This window comes from Danio rerio, chromosome 17 (assembly GCF_049306965.1).
Source record: "Danio rerio strain Tuebingen ecotype United States chromosome 17, GRCz12tu, whole genome shotgun sequence".
Lineage (NCBI taxonomy): Eukaryota > Metazoa > Chordata > Actinopteri > Cypriniformes > Danionidae > Danio > Danio rerio.
In genome coordinates this window covers 1,923,804-1,950,075 of record NC_133192.1, presented here as the reverse complement: position 1 = coordinate 1,950,075, position 26,272 = coordinate 1,923,804, and the positions used below count along the sequence as shown (strand labels likewise).

At 39.1% G+C, this 26,272-nt stretch overlaps 2 protein-coding genes across 2 annotated transcripts; both read right to left on the bottom strand.

The window, feature by feature from the left end:
- Positions 1-6,068: 6,068 nt before the first annotated feature.
- Positions 6,069-13,306, bottom strand: LOC103911493 (adhesion G-protein coupled receptor G2-like). Its single transcript, XM_068217829.2, has 12 exons — positions 13,251-13,306; positions 12,476-12,773; positions 12,232-12,400; positions 10,835-10,969; positions 10,609-10,722; positions 10,497-10,533; positions 10,305-10,405; positions 9,546-9,667; positions 9,191-9,456; positions 6,812-6,902; positions 6,451-6,734; positions 6,069-6,295 (listed from the first exon to the last, which is right to left on the bottom strand). The coding sequence occupies exons 2-12, from the start codon at positions 12,538-12,540 to the stop codon at positions 6,162-6,164; spliced, it is 1,518 nt and encodes a 505-aa protein (XP_068073930.2). The 5' UTR covers positions 12,541-12,773; positions 13,251-13,306; the 3' UTR covers positions 6,069-6,161.
- Positions 13,307-14,200: 894 nt separating this feature from the next.
- On the bottom strand, positions 14,201-17,346 carry LOC141378563 (uncharacterized). The gene is made up of 4 exons (XM_073928488.1): positions 17,302-17,346; positions 17,119-17,205; positions 16,604-16,762; positions 14,201-15,421 (listed from the first exon to the last, which is right to left on the bottom strand). Exons 1-4 carry the CDS (start codon positions 17,336-17,338, stop codon positions 14,571-14,573), a joined length of 1,134 nt encoding a protein of 377 aa, XP_073784589.1. The 5' UTR covers positions 17,339-17,346; the 3' UTR covers positions 14,201-14,570.
- Between the last annotated feature and the right edge of the window lie 8,926 nt (positions 17,347-26,272).

Below are 26,272 nucleotides of genomic sequence, written 5' to 3'. Positions count from 1 at the left end.
TGTCCTTAAAATGGTGTTTAAAAAATTAAAAACTGCTTTTATTCTAGTCGAAATAAAAGAAATAAGACTTTCTCCAGAAGAAAAAATATTACCAGACATACTGTGAAAATTGCTCTATTAAACATTAAACATCCTTGCTCTATTAAACATCATTTGGGAAATAAAAATAAAAAATCAAAGGGGAGCAAATAAATTGTGTTCATTTATTTATTTATTTATTTTATATAATTTCAGACATTACAGTAGGCTATTTCTATCATTGATCTGCAGTTATAATCAAATCCTGTTCACAGAAAGGTTAGTGATGAACATTTATACAGTATGTATGTGTATAAAGCATCTGTGTTGTGAGAGGTGCTGCTCATATGAAATGTGAACGATCTGTACAGCTTTACTTTAGACATTTCTTCCAATCAAAATAATACATTCAAAATGTCAAATACACAAATGTTTTATATTGTTCAACTGTGAATGCTGCTCTAAATTAAGAGAAACAGAGCAACACTCTTTTGGGTTTATATTTGTCCTTCTCATCACTAGATGGCACTGCGCTGAAATTCTCACCAAGTTTGATCTATATATGACAAAGCATTGAGGAGATTTGCAGGCAGGATATATCGCCCTCCAAAGGGCAGTTTGGAGTGAAACAATCATGGCTGGCCACATATATGTTGTTCCAAACAAAAGTGCCCAGAACTGTCCATCTCGAAGAGCTCTTCAGAATTAAGGAGTTTAAGTACACCTGATGGACACTGTAGGAAATTAAGCATTGAGCAGGTGAGTTTGTGTCATACACTGACTAAATTTAAAAGGCTTTTCTAATTGCATTTGAATGAAACATTGTCAAATTAACATTCAACTCTCAACTCAAATTGTTTGACTTACTGGAGTTTGATGTTGTTGTTTTATTTTTTTGTCAGTTTAATCTGAAGGTGATCTCAAACAATCCAAACAGAGTTTGAAAGTATGTTGTTGTTGTTGTTGTTGTTGTTGTTTTAGAAAATTTAATATGGCACTTTTACTGACTGAACATTATGGGGTAGGCCCACACGGAATCTGCACGATAGAGGTAAAGTTGGTTTCATATTCCCACATTCGTTCATTAAGAAGTTTCTATATTGTTTACCATTTTACTTTGAATATTCGATCGGAATTAGCATGCAAGTATGACTTGAAAACAACATTAGCACTGTTTATTTGACTGTGAACAATGTCATACTTTTATAGTCATTGGCTGCTGATATGATTTCGCTATTTAGATTTTGCAAATAATACTTTTATAAAATTATAATATTAAGGGAAAAGTCTGAATGTGCGAATATAAAACCAACTTTACCTCTATATCATCGTGCAGAGAATTTCGCAGATTTTTAGCCCATCATTGATTCTGTTTATTTACTAGTGTAAAGTTATATTTATTCAGTTGAAAATTAATTTCAGTAATAGTATTGACTAATATGAAAATATTTATATGATTTATTTACAATACAGTGTGTAAAGTAATATATTTTCTGTCTTCTAGTTGATATATTATATGAGAGACTTGCTTTGTTTACCAAATAACGTGGATGTAATTGGATTTGCATTGTAAACATTAAATACAAGTTAAAAAGGTATTACTTTTTAGTTCATATATTAAGGTTTTAGTTATGATACTCCCAAAATCATTACACATAAATTCGAAGATCTTTACCAAAATTGTGCGCAGAAATAGCAATAGATTTTCACAGATACCGTCTGGCCCTAGTCATTACAGCTCTTATCAAGTTGGTCACCCTTATTTCTATGTCACTTTATACAATGCAGAGATTATCAAGTCAGATCTATGGAGAAAAACAAAAAAAGAGTGTTCATAGCTGTTATAGTCCATTCAAAATTTTTTTTTCTAAAATTAAGTTTTTAGCAAGACCAGCAGAGCTCCTTAATACCCAAACTTTAAAAATGTAGCTAGTGCATTAGTGCAGCTACTCTTTGACTATACTGCAGCTTATTGGTACAGCGATAGTTCTAAAAAAATTACAAATAAATTTCAGACGGCCCAAAATAAGTTTTTTAGAATTGTTATGAAAGTACCTCCCCTGACACATTTAAATAATGAACATTATAGTCAAAGTGATTTTTTAAAAGTTGAGAAAAGCGTAATATTTTTAACATTAGTGATGGTGTTTAATGTTTTAAAGAAAATGATTGGAAAATATTTTCTTAATTATTATGTTTTAGTTAGTGAGGTACACTGTCATTCTACAAGAGCACGTAGCAGGGATGTTTACCCATTTAAGAGTGAATCAGGTGAAAACTGTTTCGTGTACGAGCTCTGCTGATTGAAATGTTTTGCCCACAATTTTTAAAGAAGTTAAAATTGAGAGTGTTTTTAGAGAGGAGATTAAAAAGTGGTTGTTTTGTAGTTGAAGCTGAGGATTTTGTTGTGCCGAGTTGCTGAGCTGATGATGTTTGCACACTCCATTTATGATTTGCTCATTCATTTTTTAAGAATATCGAGGACCACAGTGGAAATAAGCCTGTGGCTGTTTTGTGTACTTTATCCTCGACAGTTTTTAAAACGTGTGTGAATTAGTCTAACTGGACTTGTTTGTATATTTTTGTTAAAATCGGCAAATAAAATCAATCAATCAATCAAGTCATGTATGTCTGATGAATGAAAAACAAGTTGATCAGTTTAACAGAAATGCCTCTTAGGGCGTACTCACACTATGCCATCCGTACTGTGCCCAGGCCCGTTTCCAGGATCGTGTGAGTGCGCTGAATTGGGCTCAAGCACGGTTCACTTGGCCGGCCCTGGCCCGGTTGGAAGAGGTGTGCCTGAGCACGGTATACTTGGGCCCGAAACTGAAAGTAAGACGTGACTTTAAGGGGCTGTTTCATATGAATTTATTAATCATTCTTACTGTTCAGTGAACACAAACTGCCGTAGTTTATTAAAGACGAGAACTCCTCACTGCACGACAGCTGCACCTTCAGCAGACCTCCTCATTCCTGCAGCACGAGGGCTTTATGATTGTTTATGAGCGCCAAAAGTGGCGGATCTGTTCGGCGAAATATCTGACTGCGTGTCCCCGCATCCCTAAGGACTGTTTGGCGAAATATATAACTGCATGTCACTGCATAACAAACGACTAAAGCGATATAACTAGAGAAATCTCCACTGTGCTGCCTAGTGAGAGAGCGCTTCTCACTGAACAGCACAGCAGTGATGACGTAAGCGTGCCGAGGCCCATTTGTGGTGTGAGTGGGGGCCGTCGGGGGAGACGGGAGGGGGGGCAAGCGTGCCTTGCCTTGCCTGGAACAGATCCACCTCCCACAACTAAACATGCTGAATGTGACCATGTCTAACACCCGCTGCAGTTAAATCTTGTGCCTTTGTTTCTGGCCTTTATGGTTTAGAAGTCATTAGCATAAACACAGCCTCATATTTGAGCAGATAGTGGTGCTAGAGGGTTTAAGTTGAAGACTCTAAATGTGCTGAAATGAATGTACTGGCTGTCCTCTCTCTGTGTGCCAAATTTCACAACTTTTATTGCATTGTTCAATGTCAGTCAATAGATTCAATAGTGGAAGTATTACAGGATACAGTAGATACTTGCACATCATTACTTGGCCTCAAAAAGGCAGTAAACAAATGTCCTAAACATTAAAAACAGGCTGTTCAGATATATAAACATTTTTGCAACTTAATGGAAACATGAATATTCTTTACATTATTAGGGACCCCCTCGTACACCCCCACACTCTCCTCATAACTTATACTGCCCATAATCACTGCACTATTAACATTTGCACTATTAAAATTGCACATATTTATTGCACTGATTCATTCAATTCATTTTGAATTATACACACCCCCTGTACAGGGCCGGAATGAAACTCCTTTTCAGCCCTGGAGTTTTAGGCATTAGACCGGCTCATCTCAGTTCACAACTGACTATATTTCAAGAGTTCACACTGATGATTGATAATAAAGCTAGTGTGGCGTGCTGTCCCGGGAGAGAGCCCTAAGCTTATAAGATCCTCGTGCCCTGGGCTACCTCCCGTTGCAAGGCGAGAGGGGAGTTTGAGCTCATGTAGATCTAGATGACTCCCCCTCATGCTTATTGTAGCTAAGTGTCAGATATGGATGCTGAGAAGGTGTATTCAGCTTTTGGCTAAAATATTTTGGATTAATTGTTTAGGGTGCTTGTTTTTGAACTGTGGGAGCTGTGGGACCCGGGGAAAACCCACGCGATCACGGGCAGAACGAGCAAAACTCCACACTGAAATGTTGCCTGGTTTAGAAAGGAATTAAACCAGGGACATTCTTGCTGTGAGGCAACAGCGCTAATCACTAGCCACCGTGTCGCCCGTTTGAAAGTAGGGTTGGGTGTGGGGGTTTCTTCAAGACGAAGATATTGAGATGAAAAAAAGTCTGGTTTATTTATAGTGAGTTAAGGATCGTCTGATAGGATAATCAGTCATTAACTAAATTTGGAACAGCTGTGAACAATCATAAGCACGTGATCCTCTCGAAATTTGTTTATAAATAAACTTCACTAAAATAAGGTCATTTCCAATTTAGTTTCTAATGACAGTATCATGTCTTTTTCAAGGACACAGCTGCTTTAGAACTACTAATGTTTTTCATAACTATGAGAAGATTAAAGGGGAGCTGAATCACCAGCGCTATTCTTTAAACCATCACAATGCCTTTCCTGCAATATCTGAATATATATTCTGTGCAAATTATTTATAGATATCCAGTCCTTTGTAACGGTGGTCACACAAAAAATAAAATATGTACACCTGCATAAGTAATCCAAAACAGTATTAAATGTCTTAACACCAAAAATGGAGAAAAAAATAAATAAAAATTTATTGAGGTTATTGAGGTGAGGTTCAAACTCGGGTTGGCGGCATTATAACGTAACGTGCTGACCACTGGACCACGATGGCTCTTTTAACCACAGTATTACTTTCTATTGACTGCTTAATCTTTTTCTCCCCTTTTTAGATTTCTGATCAAGTTATGTCAGATTTATTAATGTAGTGAATCATCCGATCTTCATTGAGCAGGTGTAATATTCATTAATATTAATTATTCGAATTCTCATATTCACTAAGGTGCCACTGTTTGGGGTTGAATGATAGTTACGTCATCATTAACCTGCAGGCTGCATCTTGCTCACGGGGCTGTGAGAAAATAAAGAAAAAGAGCGGAGCTGCGGCAAAATAATGAATAAAAAGAGTGAGGCTATGGTCAAATACATAAATAAATAAATTGTGCGACTGCTGAGAGTGCAGCCAAAAAACAAAATTCTCCCGGTCCTTTCAATTAGGCAATCCGGGCTTGCCACTGTACATATACATTTGTAATTATGTTCATATCTATCTGCACACTTCTGATTATTAAGAGCAACCTGTACATATATTCTAGCAGTATCTATTGTAAATCTCTGTTTGTTAAAACAACCTGTATGTAATTGTTTAATGTTTTTATAATTGCACTTTATAACTTATACCTAGGGCGAGGCAGTGGCGCAGTCGTCTCACAGCAACAAGGTCGCTGGTTTGAACCTCGGCTCAGTTGGTGTTTCTGTGTGGAGTTTGCATGTTCTCCCTGCCTTCGCGTGGGTTTCCTCCGGGTGCTCCGGTTTCCCCCACAGTCCAAACACATGCGGTACAGGTGAATTGGGTAGGCTAAATTGTCTGTAGTGTATGAGTGTGTGTGGATGTTTCCCAGAGATGGGTTGCGACTGGAAGGGCATCTGCTGCGTAAAAATGTGCTGGATAAGTTGGCGGTTCATTCCACTGTGGCAACCCCGGATTAATAAAGGGACTAAGCCGACAAGAAAATAAATGAATGAACTTATACCTATATCCTGCACTTGCTGCTATTGCACTCCTGGTCAGACCCATACTGCATTTTGTTGCCTTGTGCTTGCTATGTGTAATGACAAAAAAGTTGAATCTAACCGAATCTAATCTGATCTCTTTAAAATGTTTATATGTAATTTAGATGTAAAGAGTTCACCTTTGATTAGAAGTGCTGTTGTCTTTATGCTTTTCTGTTTTTATTTGTAGATGAGAACACACAGTTTTCCCCACTTAATTAGTTAAACAGTGAGTCAACAAAGTCTAAAAAGCACAGAAACCCTTCTGTCTTAATAAAATTAATTATAAATATTGTCCACAGCATTGCTGACTTTGACAATAGATGAGGTGGTGCTTGAGCTTCCTGGGTCATCAGAAAAATGACCTGCAACATCATTGTGAATGTGATAGTAATACAGGAAGAGGAAAAACCCTGAAAAAATAAAATAAATAAATATATGTCAGGACATTTTACTTCTTCGCATACACTTGAGAGATTCAACAGTTCATGCAATGATTACAATCATGCACTGATTAATTGCATTGGCTAAAAACTTGCTTGAACAATTGAAACACTTAGTTACTCACCTTGAAAGGAGTTGAGCACGGAGAAGATGTAATATGAGGGAATGAGCATCGGTCCATAACTGAAGAAGGCAACAGCCCACGTCAGACCAAACAGAAGAAACAAACTCAACACCATCATCAGCTGCTTTCTGAACATCAGTCTCTTGCCCTCAGTCGCTCTTATGTCTCTGGACTGGAATATATTTGTGACGATGATGATGAAGATGATTGTCGTGAAGATGAAAACTAGGCTGTAGAAGCCGATGTTCACTATGTACTGAATGAAGAGATCTGTAATCCAGCACCTGCAGTTATAAAAGGACAATACTGACATAGAGAAACTTTATTAGTTCGGGCATTTGAGAGTAAAATTTTAACTTACATTCGTGCAATTTTTCCAGATGTTGAGCTCAGGGTCACTGCTTTATATCCTCCTGTAGAAAGAACGGCCACGACAATCGGCATCGAAACACCTGATGGCACACACAAACTACCATTATAAAAACCAAGATGAAAACCAGAATCTCTCCTTTCCTTTTAGTTTTACTTGTACTAAATATCTAGCAGAATTAAAACTGAAAATTGATTAGAAACTGTAATAAAAAGTTGGTTTTGTTAAGTGATTGTGCTCTTTGTAACGATTGATGATGGACAAGGTAAAGATGAAAGCGGAACTGATCCAGATGCAGTTAATATATGCTTAACATAAATACAGAAAGTCCAGGGAAGGAACAGGAACAAGAACAACAGACTTTGGAGTGAAGTCACAGACTGGAACAGGCTCGGGATCAGATTCAAGGATGAAACAAGTTATGGAGTGGAGTCACAGACAGGAGCAGGCTTTAAAACAGATTCTGAAGTGGAGTTCATGAATGGAACAGGCTCTGGAGGAAAGTCATAGACTGGAACAGGCTCAAGAATAGGTTCTGGAGTGAAGTCATGGACTGGATCAAGCCCTAAAGTGGAGGCATGAACTGGAACAGGCTAAGGAACAGGTTCTGGAGTAGAGTCAGGGACTGAACAAGCTCTAAAGTGGAGGAATGGACTATACCAGGCTGAGGAAAAAGTTTTGCAGTGGAGTCAGGGACTGGAACAGGCTCTAAAGTGGAGGCACGGACAGGACCCAGGTCAGGAAAAGGATCTGGAGTGGAGTCACAAACTGGACCAGGCTCAGAAAAAAAATCTGAGGTGGGGTCAGGGATTGGATCAGGCTCAGAAACAGTATATAGATGCATCAGGGTCTGGGACAGGCTCTGAGTGGAGTCACAGAATAGACCAGGCTAAGGAACAAATTCTGGTGTGGAGCTAACAACTGGATCAGGCTCAGGAACAGGTTCTAGAGGTAATCAGGGACTGGGACAGGCTCTGAGTGGTTATGGACTAGAGCAGGCTAAGGAACTGGTTCTGGAGTTGAGTCAATGACTGGATCTGGCTCAGGAACAGGTTCTAGATTGAGTCAGGGACTGGGACAGGCTCTGAGTGGAGTCACTGATTAAACCAGGTAAAGGAACAGGTTCTGGATTGAAGTCAACAACTGGATCGGGCTAAGAAACGGGTCCTGTAGTTGAGTCTTAGACTAAAACAGGCTTTGAAATTATATCACAGACTGAACTAGACTCAGAAAAAAGTTCTAGGCTAAGGAAATGGTTCTGGAGTGGAATCAGGGACTGGAACAGGCTCTGAAGTGGAGACATAGACTGAAACAGTAATGGGTTCTAGAGTGAACCAATCCACAGTGCAGTGTGCAGCCCAGAGTTTGGGTTCTGTGATGTAAGAATGAGGGCTGGCTGGGATTTAAGAGCACTAGGTATGTGGTTGGATGAGCTCTCTTAAAGAGAGTCTCTTATCCCTGGACAACTGCGCTCAAGTGGCAACATTAAGTCCTGTAAGCATCAGCTTACTTCAGGAGAGAGTAAATGGGGTGACTGATTGGTTTGTCCCTCTTGCTAGTCCCTCATTACCTATTAAAGAGGGAGTGGCAAGAGGCACAAATAAGGTGGAATGTAATGTAACGTAATGTGTATTTATATAGCGCATTTATTGTGTATGGCCATACACCCAAAGTGCTTTACAATCATGAGGGGGGTCTCTTTACACCACCACCAGTGTGAAGCTCCACTTGGATGATGCCACGGCAGCCACAGGACAACGGCGCCAGTGCACTTACCCCACACCAGCTATTGGTGGAGTGGAGAGACAGTGATCGAGCCAATTCGGTGGAAGGGGATGATTGGGAGGCCATGATCGTAAGGGCCGATAGAGGGACTTTGGCCAGGACACCGGGGTTACACCCCTGCTCTTTAATGAGAAGTGCCATGGGATTTTTAATGACCACAGAGAGTCAGGATCTCGGTTCAACGTCTCATCCGAAAGATGGCGCCCACTGACAGTGTAGTGTCCCCTTCACTTTTACTGGGGCATTAGGACTCACACAGACCACAGGTTGAGCGCCCCCTGCTGGCCTCACTAATACCACTGCCAACAGCAACCTAGTGTTCCCTAGTGGTCTCCCATCCAGGTACTGACCAGGCTCAGCCCTGCTTAGCTTCAGTGAGTAACCGGTCTTGGGCTGCAGGGTGACATGGCTGTGTAGAACAAGGGACAAGGAAGAACCAAGATAACCAAGACTTTAGCTCTATTAAAGCATCATAACAGAATCTTATACTGAGTGCTGCAGTATAATTTCTTGTTTGGGTCAATTTGATTGTGATTTTTCTTTTTGAACAGTTGTTTTACATCAGGCATTTGCTCCATCACTCACCCCAGCCCAACACGGTGATCTTCCTCATGTAGTTTGTGATGGTGACGTTCTGTCGGATGAGCCATAAGTACATATGAAGAGCTTGAATGAAGAACCAGGTGAATGAGGTCAGCATGGAGTAATGCATTAGCAGAGCTATGAAGACACAAGCATTCTTGTCTCCTGAGTTTGCCACGCTCTCGTTTGACAGAAAAGACACATTCAGGAGAAAAAGGGCCACTAATATGTTGATCAGGATTTTTGTGGCCTGATTGGATTTAGCTTTCCTGTTGAAAGAGAAAAACAACCCATGTTTTTATCCTGAATTGTAGTAGAAATCAGCATGATATGTATGTTGTGCTTTAATAAACTCTACCGCAGCAAGAAATGCATGAACAGAGCGATGGCCAGAAAAAACACAGAGATCCCACAGCCAACAGAAGAGATGAGGGTCAGTGAATCCAGATACGGCGCTACAGCGCTTGCATCTGGCACCGACTGAGAAATCAGAGAAAAAACACTCAGATCAGCTGGATGAGTTTTACTGTAATGTCCACAAAATCATCACATTAGTATACATATATACATTCCACATTATACAGAGACACACACGTTCCTAAAGTCTTTCTTTCTTCTAGAGCAGGGGTCACCAAACTTGCTCCTGGAGGGCCGGTGTCCTGCAGATTTTAACTCCAACCCTAATCAAACACACCTGAACAAGCTCATCAAGGTCTTATATCACAGACTGAACTAGACTCAGAAAAAAGTTCCAGGCTAAGGAACAGGTTCTGGAGTGGAGTCAGGGACTGGAACAGGCTCTGAAGTGGAGACATAGACTGAAACAGTAATGGGTTCTAGAGTGAACCAATCCACAGTGCAGTGTGCAGCCCTGAGTTTGTGTTCTGTGATGTAAGAATAAGGGCTGGGTGGAATTCAAGAGCACTAGGTATGTGATATTCTTGAAACATCCAGGCAGGTGTGTTGTGGCAAGTTGGAGCTAAACCCTGCAGGGACACCGGCCCTCCAGGAACGAGATTGGTGACCCCTGCTATAGAGAAACACATTTCTATCTAAACGTGTTAATTTAATGGGGTTTTTAAGTGAAACAGATTATGAAGGTGTAAACTCTTCTCACCATCAGCACTGCAAAGAATGTCAGATGTGAACACGAGCACTTTATGGTGTTATTGTCGATCATTTCTGTCTCACAGCCAAACGTTGTCCACTCAAGATTCCCTTCAAAGAAAAGAGAGCCACAGATGATGCTGAATAAGATGAACTAGCTTTGTTGATGTAAACAGATCAATAGTGCCTCAAATGAATTTACCATTGCCATCCCAAGATGTGCAGGATGCATTACCGACCTACAAAAAAATGTTTGAGTAATGTCATTGGGAGTTATGCATCTGAAACAAAGTTTTCCACAAAGCCTTCCTTACCGAAGTCTTCAGCTTAGTGGTCATTTCTATATTGTTGGTGAGGTTGGAGATATTGGCTCCCATTGTTATTCCATAAACCTCATTGTTTAGAACAGCGTAATTTTTAGTTTCATCCTAAATAAGAAGCCAGGGAGTGATGAATATTCAAGTTTAAACATTCTGAATAGGTAATATACATTTGTGCAAATGTAGAGTTTTTGACACAGCAGCACAGACAGAAGCAAACCTTTTTCCCCAGGTTTGGGTACCGCAGAACTCCAACAAAAGCACTTCCATTGTTTTGCAGACTTGATTTATCAAAGGCTTCACTGGGAATCTTTACAGACCAGGGAAAGTCTGTCTTCTGGTTAGTCTCAACAACCTGTAAAAAGCCATCAGTAAACATTAAGGGCCATATCATACACCCGGCGCAGTGTGGCGCAAGGCGCGGCGCAATACTTGTTTGCTAGTTTCAGCTTGGTGCAAGAGTCGTTTTGAGGCATTGCGCTACGCTGTTTAAATAGCAAATGCATTAGCGCTTATTTTTGCACCCATAGGCGTTCTGGTCTAAAAAGGAGGCGTTCTGAGGCGGACCGCTGGCGCGTTGCTATATTGAGAAACTATAATAGATTTTTCATTTGACCAAAACAAACCCGGTCTAAACTCCAGCACAGAGTTGCGCCTCGCTTACGCACAAGAGAGCAATAAGCAAATATCTTTACATATGAAAAAATGTAAATATTAAGGATATATATAGGATATAATAAGAATAGATATAGAATATAAATATAAGGGATTAAAATATTACAAAACATATTATTTTCTAGCCTACATAAATATGAAAAATCACTGCTTTTATGTCTTCTTCATCTCGGGAGGCTTTTTCAGTTCATTCATAACAATTTGCTTTTGTATAATGTTATTATTATTAGCAGTATTATTTATTATATCCATGTTTATATTTGTTTTATTAAAAACAAGCTTAGATTTGCCCACCTGTCAGGTTTTAGACCATATGGAGCACAGCATGTGTTTTAGGATATAACTCAGGTTTTTGAGCACACTTCATTATTATTGTTCATTTATTCGTTTGCTGGAAATTAGAACTGAATTTAGAAATAGTTTTGAAATGAATATTTGCGCTTAACAAATGCAATTATTTATTTATAGACTAATTGTTGTCTGTGCGTAAAGTTTTCCCTATCCAAGCGCGAAAGTGAAAGTGATCCATTATCTCTCATTCTCACGCAGTAGATGCTCTGTTTAACTGTGTTCTGTTAAAAAACTGTGAACTGTTTGGTGGTGAAATGCTCATTTTTTTCCACTTAGACTTACTTTGCGTCCAGTAAATAGTGAATGTGCTCTTGGTGCGACGCAGCTGACTCTTTAAGGGAATGGGAGATGAGGCTCTAATTGGTTTATTCTCAAAACACACCTATAACTCATTAAGAAAATAAACTCAACCCTTCTAGACCATGCGCCACGGCGCAAAGCGGATTTTCCCGTCCTTAAATTAGAAAAAATGCGTTCTGACACGCCCTGAAAGCGTTTGCGCCCTGCGTTTTGCGCTCTGCGCATGGACCGACAATATAGAGCCCTAATTCTTCCTCAGAAGGAGATGTTTTAATGCTTGTCATGCCTTACGTTCATCAGGTTCTGTTGTGAAGAGTAGCATATATCGATGTCTTTGCGTTTGGTGTTCTTGTCTTGTAATTGGATAACACCAATAACTTCCCCCATGACGATCCCTGCATTGCTTTTATTGCTGTTTTTTATGTCATCCAGCAGAGACTCCAGCGTGTTCAAGACACCTCTGTGAAATAAACTGAATCAGTTAGTATTCTGAGGGAGCTTTTCACCTGATTACCAGTACTAAACACACACTTACGATGCTTCTGATGGATCAATGGTTCCATCTGGACTTATTGGAGGAGTAGTTCGATTTACCATCATCTCTGGTTTACTGACAGTTACAACTGGTTTAGGAGTTGCAGTTGTATAAGGGGTTGAACTGGTCGTTGTGATGTTTGTTTTTGGATGTGGTGTTGAACTGGTCCGTGTTGTTGGATTTGGTGTTGTACAGGCATTTGAATAGTTAGTGGTGGTGGTTGAATTGTCATCAATGCAGGACACACACGTCCATCCACTACTGTTGAAATGCAGAATGTATCTGTTTCCTTCTTTCCCTTTAACACACAGAAATATATGAGGTATGCATTTTATTTTATTCTGAGAATATAACACTGCTGCTGCAAACATAACATAGGTGCAACTCCCACAACAGATCCACACACAGGTGGAGCTTAGATAGATGAGTGTATCTGCAAACGCTCTGCAGATTGCTAGCACAAACAATGCTGAGATGTTGAAGTGTTGAAGAGCAAGCTAATATGCTGCTGAGCCAGTTGCTAGAACAAGTTAATCACAATATGGAAACTGAGAATTCAGGTTTTCTTCTTGCATTTTCCAGTGTTTCCAGTTTTTCTCCCTAAGAATCATATATCTCACAGAAAGGAGTTCATACATCAAATTTCTGATTGGTCTGAAGTTATTTGTGGGATTAATAAATTGGAATCCCCTTCCTTAATATGTTATCCTCTGATGAAAATGATCTTTCAAATATATAAAGAAATGTTTGCTTAAATCTTCAGACAAAGACTTACCAATGCATGCAGCACTGCCGTATTGAGCGTTAGTACATTTCTGTCCAGGATCAACATCAAGGATTTTCAAACAACCTGAAGAGATCATGACACTTAAATCTTAATAAATGTAGTGAATGATATAAAATAAATCAAAAATGATGTCTGCAGCTCTGCTTGGAGTGCATCTTGAATGTATTCACAGCAATAAATCTTTGATTGATATATTTACAACTTTGCCAATAATAATAATAATAATAATAATAATAATAATAATAATAATAATAATAATAATAATAACAATAATAATAAATAAAAATAATAATAAATGAATGAATAAATAAATAAATAAATTAATAAATAAATTAATAAATTAATTAATTAATAAATTAATTAATTAATTAATTAATTAATTAATAAACGAATGAATGAATGAATGAATGAATGAATGAATTAATTAATTAATTAATTAATTACTTAATTAATGAATAGATGGATGAATTAATTAATTAATGAATTAAATAAATAAATAAATAAATAAATAAATAAATAAATCAATAAATCAATCAATCAATCAATCAATCAATCAATCAATCATATATACAAAAGTATTCACAGTCTTTGCCATGACATCCGAAACTGAGCTCAGATCACATTGATCATCTTTGAGATATTTAACACCTTCAGTCCACCTGTTGTAAGTTGAGTGGATTGTAGATGATTGCCATTCCTCTGCGGAGTTTGCATGTTCTCTCTGTGTTCATGTAGGTCAGGGATCACCAAACTTGCTCCTGGAGGGCCGGTGTCCTGCAGATTATAGCTCCAACCCTAATCAAATACACCTGAACAAGCTAATCAAGGTACTAGGCATACTTGAAACACCCAGGCAGGTGTGTTGATCAAGTTGGAGCTAAACCCTGCATGGCACGGACCTACAGGAACGAGATTGGTGACCCCTGATGTAGGTTTTTTCCGGGTGCTCCAGTTTCCCCCACAAGTCCTAAGAGATGCCCTATAGTGGAATTGAGTAGGCTAAATTGTCCGTAGTGTATGTATGTGAACGAGAGTGTATGGGTGTTTCCCAGTGATGGGTTGCAGCTTGATAAGTTGGCGGTTCATTCCACTGTGCCGACCCCTGATTAATAAAGGGACTAAGCTGAAAAGAAAATGAATGAAAGAATAAATAACTTCACTATTGGTCAGGATGATTTGTAGTGCAGGGTGAGATTTATTAGTCCAAATCTGAGAGTAACATCCATTGGAATGTCGTGATCGCCCAGTCAAAATCAAGTACTCCAGGGAGTCATGTAATAATGATTAAAGTACACATTTATTTAGAAGTTATTGCTCTGCTTTCTGATGCCATGGCACAACAAACTGGTTTATAGACAAAGGCAAAACTTTACCTGTGTGTAGACTTTGAGTAGTCGCGGTGCATTTAGTGGAGGTGCTGACTGAGTTGACTATGGTTTGGGTGGTTGTAGACTTGGAGGTGCTGGTTGGGTTGTCAGTGGTTTGGGTGGCTGTAGACTTGGAGGTGCTGGTTGGGCTGTCAGTGGTTTGGGTGATTGTAGACTTTGAGGTACTTGGTGGGTTGTCAGTGGTTGTAGGGTTGGTGGGGGTGCTGATTGAGGCATCTATGGTTGGGGTAGTTGTAGAATTGGTGAAGGTGCTGATTTGGTTGTCAGTGATTGTGGTGGTTGTAGGGTTGGTGGAGGTGCTGATTTGGTTGTCAGTGATTATGGTGGTTGTAGGGTTGGTGGGGGTGCTGATTTGGTTGTCAGTGATTATGGTGGTTGTAGGGTTGGTGGGGGTGCTGGTTTGGGTTTCAGTGGTTGTGGTGGTTGTAGGGTTGGTGGAGGTGCTGGTTGGGGTGGTTGTAGGGTTGGTGGAGGTGCTGGTTGGGGTGGTTGTAGGGTTGGTGGGGGTGCTGGTTGGGGTGGTTGTAGGGTTGGTGGGGGTGCTGGTTGGTGTTTCAGTGGTTGGGGTGGTTGTAGGGTTGGTGGGGATGCTGGTTTGGGTTTTAGTGGTTGTGGTGGTTGTAGGGTTGGTGGGGGTGCGGGTTGGGTTTTCAGTGGTTGGGGTGGTTGTAGGTTTGGTGGAGATGCTGGTTGGGTTACCAATGGTTTTGGTGGGTGTAGGGTTGGTGGAGGTGCTAGTTGGGTTGCGTTTGGTGGTGGTTGCTATAAATCCTGGCGAATGGAAAAGATGGACTCTTTAATGCACTCACTCCTGATCGCTGATCTAAAATAATTTGTGTTTCTCCCATGATCTGTTTTTCCTCAGGACCTTATCTACTTAGAGAAAAATAAACTTACAGACTTTCAGTTATTTGTGGCAGCCTGCCAAAGCTAACTGCCACAAATAGATTTTCCAAAAGACATTGATATTATAGACATGATATTATACAAAAATATTATAGGAAAAAATATAAATATGTATACAGTTGAAGTCAGAATTATTAGCCCCCTTCAAAATGGTTCATCTTCTTTAAATATTTCCCAAATGATGTTTAACAGATCAAGGAAATTTTCACAGCATGTCTGATAATATTTTTTCTTCTGGAGAAAGTCGTATTTGTTTTATTTTGGCTACAAGTTGTTTTTAATTTTTTAAACACCATTTTAAGGTCAATATTATTCGCCCCTCTAACCAATATTTTTCGATAGACTACAGACCTAACCATCGTTATACAATAACTTGTCTAATTACCCTAACCTGCCTAGGTCACCTAATTAAGCCTTTAAATGTTACTTTAAGCTGTATAGAAGTGTCTTAAAGAATATCTAGTCTAATATTATGTGCTGTCATCATGACAAAGATAAAATAAATCAGTTATTAGAAATGAGTTATTAAAACTATTATGTTTAGAAATGTGTTGAAAAAATCTTCTTCTGTTGAACAGAAAAAGGGGGGAAAATAAACAAGCGGTTTAATAATTTGGTGGGGCTAATAATTCTGACTTTAACTGTGTGTGTGTGTGTGTATATATATATATATATATATATATATATATATATATATATATATATATATATATATATATATATATATATATATATATATATATATATATATATATATATATATACATGTACATGTACATATACACACACACACACACATATACACATATCCCCTGGGGGAAATTCCACCAAACACTAAGTGCAAGTCTGCGGACTACATTCAAATAGTCTGATTTGTATAGAATCAGCCCTCCGTGTTTCATTTTCAGTTTGACTTATGATTGGAAAGTTCAGAATTCAGAAAGACGACAGTAAAGATGTCACACACTGACAGAAGCCAATGAAAATACTCATATAAATATAAGACAATCATGCAGTACATTGGTGGTGTTGTAGGAAGAGACACACCTCTAGAATTGAGGAAATCAGACGGCAGACATTTAGCTGTATTTTGGAGAAACCACATGTGTATCCCTGCACCCGTGTTATTCATGCGTACTTCATATTCTCCCCCATTGTTTGAGATGTTGAAAGTGTGTTTGTTGTTTCTTGATGAGTTGCAGTGACCTGGAAGGGAGATATTTCATATTTATAACACTTTTCTTTAACAAATGCAGGTTTTATTCAGTTAAAACTAGTAAATAATGCTAAGTAATATTGTTTATTTACAAGTAAAGTGTAATTTGATCATATTTACAAATAAAAATAAATAAACAAATTAGAAATGTACTAAAATAAAAAAATAAAGTTTTAATATTATTGATTATTACAACAAAAGTGCTACGATTATTAAAACAAAAAAACTAAATAATTATGATTAAAACAAAAGAAAAAGATAACAAACAAAAGCAAAATGACAATTAAACTTGTATGATTAATGATAATAATAATATGTAAATGCTCATAAATAACAGTGTTGTTACCCATGGAAGAGCTGTTTGGTGCTACATTCATCATGCAAAAATTCCCTATCTCTTTTTCGTATGCTTGAGGACATGTCTCATTTACACCTGAAAGACAAGACACTGTCTCAGTGAGTCTGAGAGATGTCAATAAGACTGTCAGAAAGGAAATATAAAGCATATTCACAGCTAGTCTGCTTCTACCTGGACAAGTAGATGTATTCTTTACATCGATTATCATTATTTTTGTGGAGCCTGGAGAAACAAACACAACATTAGAAGGCAGGGAACTTTCTTAGAATAGTTTTACTGTAAATTTAGGAACTTGTAACACCATTAACATATTTGTTCATGGTTATCTTTGTTAAAGGTTCAAGAAACCCTCGAGTACATTTTTTGAGATGTTAACATATTTGTGTGTGTTGAGCATCAGTTAAGACAATGTTAGCTGCTGTTAGCTTTAGTTGTGGGGTAAACTGGATAATTTTGGGCTTTTGTCAGCTAATTTCAGCTTCCGGGTTTAAAATGATTTTTACACACACACACACACACACACACACACACACACACACACACACACACACACAAAATGAATTCAGTGTAATGTTATATTTTTGTTTCTGGTAGATTAAATAGTGTAGTTTTAATTTATTTAATTAATTATGCGTCAAATATTGCAATTTATTCCTTGAAATAATTCAGCAAGTACATGTGCAAACCAAATAAAAATCAATATTTAGTTTAAAAAACTTTTCATATATCATATATTTTTCTTTTCATATATATATTCACTTTTCATATATATATATATAATTTTGTCCCAAAAATGGTGTTTAAAAATTAATTACTGCTTTTATTGTAGCCAAAATAAAACAAATAAGACTTTCTCTAGAAGAAAAAAATATTATCATATTAAAAAAATAAAATCAAAAAGGGGCTAATAATAATAATTCTGACTTCAACTGTGTGTATGTATGTATATATATATATATATATATATATATATATATATATATATATATATATATATATATATATATATATATATAAACTTTTCAGTTACTTTTTGAGCCACTTTATTTATGCATCTACTTCTATTGATGTACCTTAAGGTAAATATTAAATTGCCATTACTGTCTATTGAAGGTGTGTGCGTGCTGTCAACGACGATCGGGGAGGGGAAGGGGCAGTGAATCAGCAGCGTCATGAGCACCGGTGCTAAATTTGTGAGATGCGAGGTCCCGGTTCGGTGGATGGCAGAGGGTGTCGCGGACGAAAGTGAAGAGGGTTGGGGAGTCGCAAAAGAAAGTGAAGAGCGGATGGGGGAGGAGGGCGGTTGAAGAGGGGGATCAGTAAAATGAGGTGCCGGATCAGATTTAAGAGGAGCTGGATCCTTATCCAATGTGTTCAGGCACAACTTTAGCCCTGAGTGGCACCAATAATAATTTAGTGGCTGCATTTGAGTTATTTATTTAGTAAAATATATTGGGAATTTACATAAGTACATTTAAATTATTAATATCAACAGCAAAATCATATTGAGGTGGCCACAGGGGTGGCCAGAGTTTACCCAGTGGGGGTGCCCCTGCACAAAACTGCAAGTGCAAAGATGACGTGTCCATTTCTCATTATTATTCATAGCGGAGTTATCCTATCCTATGAGAAGAGCCGGCTTCTTAATTATTCAAGACTTTGCATACTTTCCGAAGGCAAGGCAGACCTGCCAGTGCCAAGCTGTGAGACCCTATGTTGATGACTGAGTGAGACGCGTTCACGGACCCACAGCACACAGTATTTAGCTGTTCATAATGGCTCGTATGTGTTTGTTTCCATGATCCACAGGGTTTTTTGCATGTTTTTTCCCCGCAATGCTGTCAGGGCTGATACAGCAAAGCTGTGTGTGTGCTGCTAGCATTTTTGTAGGAAGAGCAGTTGAGAGGGAATGGCGGATGTTGTCTTTTATCAGGAGTTCGCTCACATTTAGACACATCGCCGTGCTGCTGTGTTCACCTAAATCCTCTTGATTACAAGCAGGGCTTATGGTTAAAATAGACAGAGCAAGAGACCTGCTGCACTGAGTCTGCATTCAGACCCGGGGATTGAGGGAGAAGTCCTCATTTATAGTGTTTATATGAACACCATTATCTTTATAATGATATAAGCTGTGGTTGTGTATATGAAATTATGAATAACAAATGTAGCAGGGCATTAAATCAGTTCATTTCTTTGCATTGTAACTTTGTAAACTATAAAATCATGCGTCTCCTCACGGTTTGTGTCTCGTTTTGTGAACGGACTGACAACTGTTGTTTGCTCCCCTCCTTCTCCCCTGCTCTTCTGGCCACGCCCACTCCCGCCTCTGCTCGCGGAGCTCCACGCCCATTATGACGCATCTTTTGAAAAAATTATGAGGTAGACCTGAACCGAAAGATGGGGGTGTGATGGCCCTTTAATTAGTTTTTAGAAATGTTAGTAAAATAGTAATTATTCATGCAATGTTTTTTATTTATTTAATTACATTTTAAGATACATTTTGAATTGTAACTTAAAACATGTTAATAGATAAACATTCCTCTGTTTTTAAAAGATGCAATAGAAATTCCTTTACATAACCAACATTGATCAATTTTCTTATCCAATCGTACTTATCTGTCCAGTGAGGCAGCAGAGGATCATCATCATCATCATGATCAGCCGCAGCACATTCAGCTTCTGTCCAGACATAATTCCCACAGACCTGACAGAGACACACGTGTTTAATGTTGTTTTCTACAGGCTCTGAACACAAATCCTACATCAGTTTCTCATTACATTCTCCAGATCAAAATCCACAGACCAGAGAAGAGAGACTTTCATCCGTTCACCTCTGAAGCTTCTGGGTTATGATGTTAATGACAGAAAGTTCATTGACAAACATGCAAATTAGGTTTACTTTACAACACCATACATTCAGCTCCAGTGTATTACATCACATTTAACTCTATACGTTTAACACCTTACATAGAAACAACAAAATATGATCTTACTTGATTTTGGTGATGTGATGATTGAGATATGATGATGACATATTTACAAGTTTGACTAAAATGAATCAATTTTTTATGAAGGAATGAGGTTTTGTTAGATATTTAAAAAAGCATCTGTAATAATAAAGCATGTTAATAAATTCACAAATCATCCGCTGATATTTACTCAGCTTTTGGGTTTTTTTGATCTTCAAATGTACACCACATTAAGCTGCTGTGCCACATATATATCTGAATATCTATGAAATATTATGCAAATATATGAACACACAGCTATGTGGGTATTGGTTACATCCTGAAGATGCAAATTGTCTGTCTGCGTAACGTTCCGTGTTATTTTGCAAGATATCTGAAAGCAGATGTAGTGAAGTGTTTCCATTATTGTCTAGTAATACAACAGACCAGAGGCAATTATTCTGCTGTGGGCTACAATTCCCACAGCTAAAACACTGTTCAGATGTTGTATTTCAGACATTTGTCGGATTTTAACAGAAATCCACTCTGAAATTAATTAATGGAATTACTTACTTAATAATAATAATACTTTACATTTATATAGCGCTTTTCTGGGCACTCAAAGTGCTTTACACAATGGGGGGAATTTCCTCATCCACCACCAGTGTGCAGCATCCACCTGGATGACGCGACGGCAGCAATTTTGCGCCAGACCGCACACCACACACCAGCTGATTGGTGGAGAGGAGACAGAGTGATGAAGCCAATCATGATATGGGGAGGGTTAGGAGGCCATGATGGACAGAGGCCAGTAGACAGGATTGGCCAGGATGCCGGGGTTAAACCCCTACTCTTATTTATTTATTTATTTTTTGGGATTTTTAACGACAACAGAGAGTCAAGACCTCGGTTTAACATCTCACCCGAAAGACGGTGCTTACTGAGCAGTATAGAGTCTCCATTATTATACTGGTGCATTAGGACCAACACAGACTGCAGGTTGAGCGCCCCCTGTTGGCCTCACTAACACCATTTCCAGCTAAAGGTTATTGCACACTGAATTAAAAAATTTCATCCATAATTTTTGCTCATAAAAAATTAATCCAACCTCACGTTGTGTCCATCGCACTGACACACTGCCTCCGAAACTTTCATCTGTCATAAAAAAAAATCTAATCAGGTTCAAGCTTTTTTTTTTTTTTTTTTGCACTTTTTACATCCGAAAAAGAGCTTTGAGAGGTGTTTTGACAGTTCAGAACCACTGTATAAGCGAAAAGCTAAATACAGAATACCATCATTTGAGCCACAGATACATTCATTCATTCATTTTCTTCCGCTTTTCCGGGGCCGGGTCGTGGAGGCAGCAGTCTTAGGAGAGAACCCCAGACTTCCCTATCCCCAGACACTTTCTCCATCTCCTCCGGGGGGATCCCAAGCGTTTCCAGGCCAGCCGAGACACATAGTCCCTCCAGCATGTCCTGGTTCTTCCACCAAGGCCTCCTCTCGGTGGGACATTCCTGGAGCACCTCCCTAGATAGGCATCCTGGAGGCATCCGAAAATGCCCAAGCCACCTCAGCTCGATGTGGAGGAACAGATACCTTTATGACAAACACAGCGCATAAAAAGAAGACAGAATGTGCAGGACAGTTGAGAACTCCTGTAGGCTGGATTCAGTGACTAGTACACCTCTCCCCGCTGCTGCTTGTTTGTGTGTGTCTATAATAAAGAGCATGGTCCCCTTTCGGCACGTTTCTTCGGCACGTCAACACAGTTATAATCTATCACAATGTCTGTAGGTCTGTTCAGGATTTGTTTACATACGTAAATCTGTGAATTTTCTCAAGCAATGTGTCAACTCATCTGATTTCCTGAAATAAACTTTGCATTTCGGGATAATCGTACCGCAACCCTTTGATAAGAAGAACTGTCTTTCCTCTCTATGTAGGCTAGTATTAAATGAACACAATATGCAGCCTATTCCTGCTTCTTTTTTCTGCTTTAGAAAAGAAAGAGGAGAACGAAATTACCTAAATGCTTTGTGTTTATTCGTAATGGATTAATTAATATGCATCGGACTCAGTTTGCAAAGACCATTACTCTTAGAGCCACTTATATCCAAGTTGATTTTTAGCCGCACCATATTGGCGTTTACGTAACATCTAGTTTTTTTTTTACCAGGACACACACTCATACAATATGAACAATTTAGTTCATCAGTTCCCCAATAGTGCATACGTTTGGACTGTGGGGGAAACCAGAGCATCCAGAGGAAACCCACACCAATTTAATTCAATTCACCTTTATTTCTCTAGCACTTTTACAATGTAGATTGTGTCAAAGCAGCTTCACATAGAAGATCATAGTAATAGTATAGTAGTTTTCTGAGTTTAAGTTCAGTTCAGTTTAGCTCAGTTCAGTGTGGTTTAATAATCACTACTGACAGTCCAAACACTGAAGAGTAAATCCATCGATGCGCAGCTCTACAGACCATGAACCATGTAAGCCAGTGGCGACAGCGGCGAGGAAAAAACTTCACCACTGGCGAAAGTGAAGAATTAAAAAACTTGGAGAGAAACCAGACTCAGCTGGGCGCGACCATTTCCCCTCTGGCCAAACATTTTGTGCAGAGCTGCAGTCAAGGCACCAGAGCCTGGAGAAGCTGGACCTCAACAAAGACTAGTCTGTCCCTGGAGTCTCATAGGAATCAGTCTCATGTTCTGATCAGTCTCGCACTCTTATGGACAGGGTGAGGAGCTCTGACACCCGGGAGGAGCTCGGAGTAGAGCCGCTGATCCTCCACATCGAGAGAAGTCAGCTGAGGTGGCTCGGGCATCTGTTTCGGATGCCTCCTGGACGCCTACCTAGGGAGGTGTTCCAGGCATGTCCCACCAGGAGGTGGCTTCAGGGAAGACCCAGGACATGCTGGAGGGACTATGTCTCTCGGCTGGCCTGGAAACGCCTCGGGATCCCCCCGGAGGAGCTGAAGAAGTGTCTGGGGATAGGGAAGTCTGGGGTTCTCTCCTAAGACTGCTGCCCCCGCGACTCAGCCCCTGAAAAGCGGCAGAAGATGAATGAATGAATGAATAAATGATTTAAACATTGAATATATATGTATGTAAGGCCTCTATTTTTACTAAAGCTCTATTTTTGTAAATATTCAAGGGTCATTTGATTATAATCCGTTTTATACCGCCTGTATTTTGTTTAACACACTTATTCATGGCTTACACATTATGCTGGTGGTGTAAATGGAACCATTCTGCTAATATTCGAGTCTCAATAATTAGATTTTTCTCATATGCATATTAAGATTTGTATAAACAAAATGTGCATTAGTAAAGTTTTACTGCTGGCAGAATTGAACATGTGAAAGTAACTGTGAATATAGACATACTTTCCCCATGTTTGTTGTAGTTTAACAAAAAAAAAAAAAAAATGATATTGAGAAAACAACTGCCAGTAAAGTCAAGTTACACAAACTCTTTTCTGCAGTCTTACACTCTCTGTTAAACTTTTGGTCAAGCAACAACTAATTGGGACAGAATAATAATAACTATTATTATGCCTATGATTAAATTGTAGTATTTTCATAGCAGTTTAAACTACCTCTTCAATATGTACAACAATAAACAAAAAGAAGGAGCTTTGACTGCATATACTCTGGGGAAGAATGTCTGAGTGCATCAGTTACATCAGGTTTCCAGTTTTCTCTTGTACTTGAATATTAAAACAGCCCTCCTATGAGTTGTAAGTCACTGATATGTCCCCCTGCCCTAATGCATGCATAGCAGCACCACTTTTTCATATTTCCTGTCCACTAGGTGGCACTGTGTTGAACTGGAGTTTCACCTTCGCTTTGAGCTCTGTGCGATCAGAGATCAGTTTGACTGACTGGATTTTCCCATTTCTAGTTTTGTATGTTATCAGTAGGCTCTAAAGGTGATCTTTTTCCATCTGCATGAAGATCAGACCAACAGTCCAGCTAAAGTTCGAAATGTTTGTTTAGGAAAACTTAATGCTCCAAAGGGTGACGTTGTGGTGCAGTAGGTAGTGCTGTCGCCTCACAGCAAGAAGGTCACTGGTTCGAGCCTCGGCTGGGTCAGTTGGCGTTTCTGTGTGGAGTTTGCATGTTTTCCCTTCGTTCTTGTGGGTTCCTTCCGGGTGCTCTGGTTTCCCCCACAGTCCAAACACATGCGGTACAGGTGAATTGGGTAGGCTAAATTGTCTGTAGTGTATGGGTGTGAATAGGTGTGTGTGGATGTTTCCCAGAGATGGGTTGCAGCTGGAAGGGCATCCGCTGTGTGAAACATGCTGGATAAGCTGGCGGTTCATTCTGCTGTGGCGACCCTGAATTATTAAAGGGACTAAACCAAAAAGAAAATTAATGAATGCTCCACAAATTTTTGACTACACAATAAGTCATGGGTCACAGATGTTATCAAGTTTGTTGCTTTTATTTCTACTGCACTTTATACAATGCAGATTGTGTTAAAGCAGTTACAAGTTCAAGCTCAGTACATCATGTATTTCCACAAAATTCCACAGAATTCGAACAAGTTCATTCATTCTTTCATTCATTCATTTTCTTGTTGGCTTAGTCCTTTTATCAATCCGGGGTCGCCACAACGGAATAAACCGCCAACTTATCCAGCAAGTTTTTTTAATGCAGTGGACGCCTTTCCAGCTGCAACCCATCTCTGGGAAACATTCACACAAACATTCACACACACACTCATACACTACGGACAATTTAGCCTGCCCAATTCACCTGTACCGCATGTCTTTGGACTGTGGGGGAAACCAGAGCACCCGGAGGAAACCCACGCGAAGGCAGGGAGAGCATGCAAACTCCACACAGAAACGCCAACTGAGCCGAGGTTCGAACCAGCGACCTTCTTGCTGTGAGGCGACAGCACTACCTACTGCGCCACTGCCTCGCCTCGAACAAGTTCAGTTGTATAAAATTGTACGATTTTAAAAAGGAGGCGTAGCACCTAACCCCACCCCTTAAATCAACCGTCATTAGGGGATGAGCAAATCGTACTAAAATGTACGATTTAGACCGTACGAATTAGAAAAAGTTACGAATTGGCATGAGATTGTGTTGGGTTTTCCAGTTTGCATCAGTTCAACTGTAGAGCAGCTCTACTGACCCCAACTAAACAAACCAACTGTGACAGTAGCTGTGTTTTCATCCACCTATTCTTATGTGCATTTTGTAAAATCACATACATACACTTAATGGAAACTCTAAGATGTGGGTAGATTTTAAAATGCATACATAACCATGTAGGAAAACCTTTTATCTGATAAGATATAATGCACAGAAACTCTGCTGTAAACAGATTGAGTGAGTAAACTCTGCATCTGCGCTTCATCTGCGTGATATGATTTAGTTTTTGACAGATGATGATCAGATTTAAATTACCCATGCAACGATTATAGATTTTGGTTGTACGATTAGAGTGTGAGGAATAATCACAGTTACACTGTCCTCACGATTATTATGCATTCATTAATTTCAAAACACCACCAGTTTAGTAAATCACATGAAAAAGTCTCATATGTTGAAGTGTTATTTAACACGAACGAAGAGTTCAGATGCAAAAGCCGCGAAACGCCACTTCCGCCAAAAATAAGATACAGATATTGAGCGAATGCTTTAGGCACGTAGTACACCATCAATAAATAGTTCTGTTTCTAAATCTCAGCGTCAGCGCATTTAGAAATAACAGTTTGTTTGCAAAAGCTGCTAAACGCCACTTGCCTTTGACAGCAAAAGCTGCTATATCCCAAGAACCAATCAGAAGGCGTGAATCGAATCATATGTGTTCAATATAGCAGGGTGCTGATACTCTGGCTTTATGAGGAGACTGATTTTGCTTTCGATTCAGATTTTAAAACACGGATTTGATGAACTGCATGAGCCTGTCCGACTGTCAGTGAATGGCAAATGAAAACGCCCCTTACCTTAAAACTGTGCACTGTGTTTTTTGCACAGCGACGCTACTTTGAATGAGTCTGATTTACTATACATTAAACGGCAACTCCATTTTACGAAAGACAGAGTTAAGATGCCGTTCTTTTATCCCACATGGATGCTGTGAGGATAAGCAAGAGACCAAGACCTTGAGTATGGTGAGAATGAATGAATGAATGAATGACAGCTTCTAAAGGTGTCTGAGAGGCATCC

Coding starts and splice junctions, on each gene's coding strand:
- LOC103911493 (XM_068217829.2), bottom strand. CDS start 12,540: ATGATGGTAAATCGAACTACTCCTCCAATAAGTCCAGATGGAACCATT. Junction 10,970..12,231: donor CACAACAGAACCTGATGAAC/GTAAGGCATGAC, acceptor GGCTTTTTACAG/GTTGTTGAGACTAACCAGAA. Junction 9,668..10,304: donor CATTCTTTGCAGTGCTGATG/GTGAGAAGAGTT, acceptor CTGATTTCTCAG/TCGGTGCCAGATGCAAGCGC.
- LOC141378563 (XM_073928488.1), bottom strand. CDS start 17,338: ATGATAATCGATGTAAAGAATACATCTACTTGTCCAG. Junction 16,763..17,118: donor ACCAAACAGCTCTTCCATGG/GTAACAACACTG, acceptor TCTCCCTTCCAG/GTCACTGCAACTCATCAAGA. Junction 15,422..16,603: donor TGATTTCCTCAATTCTAGAG/GTGTGTCTCTTC, acceptor TCCATTCGCCAG/GATTTATAGCAACCACCACC.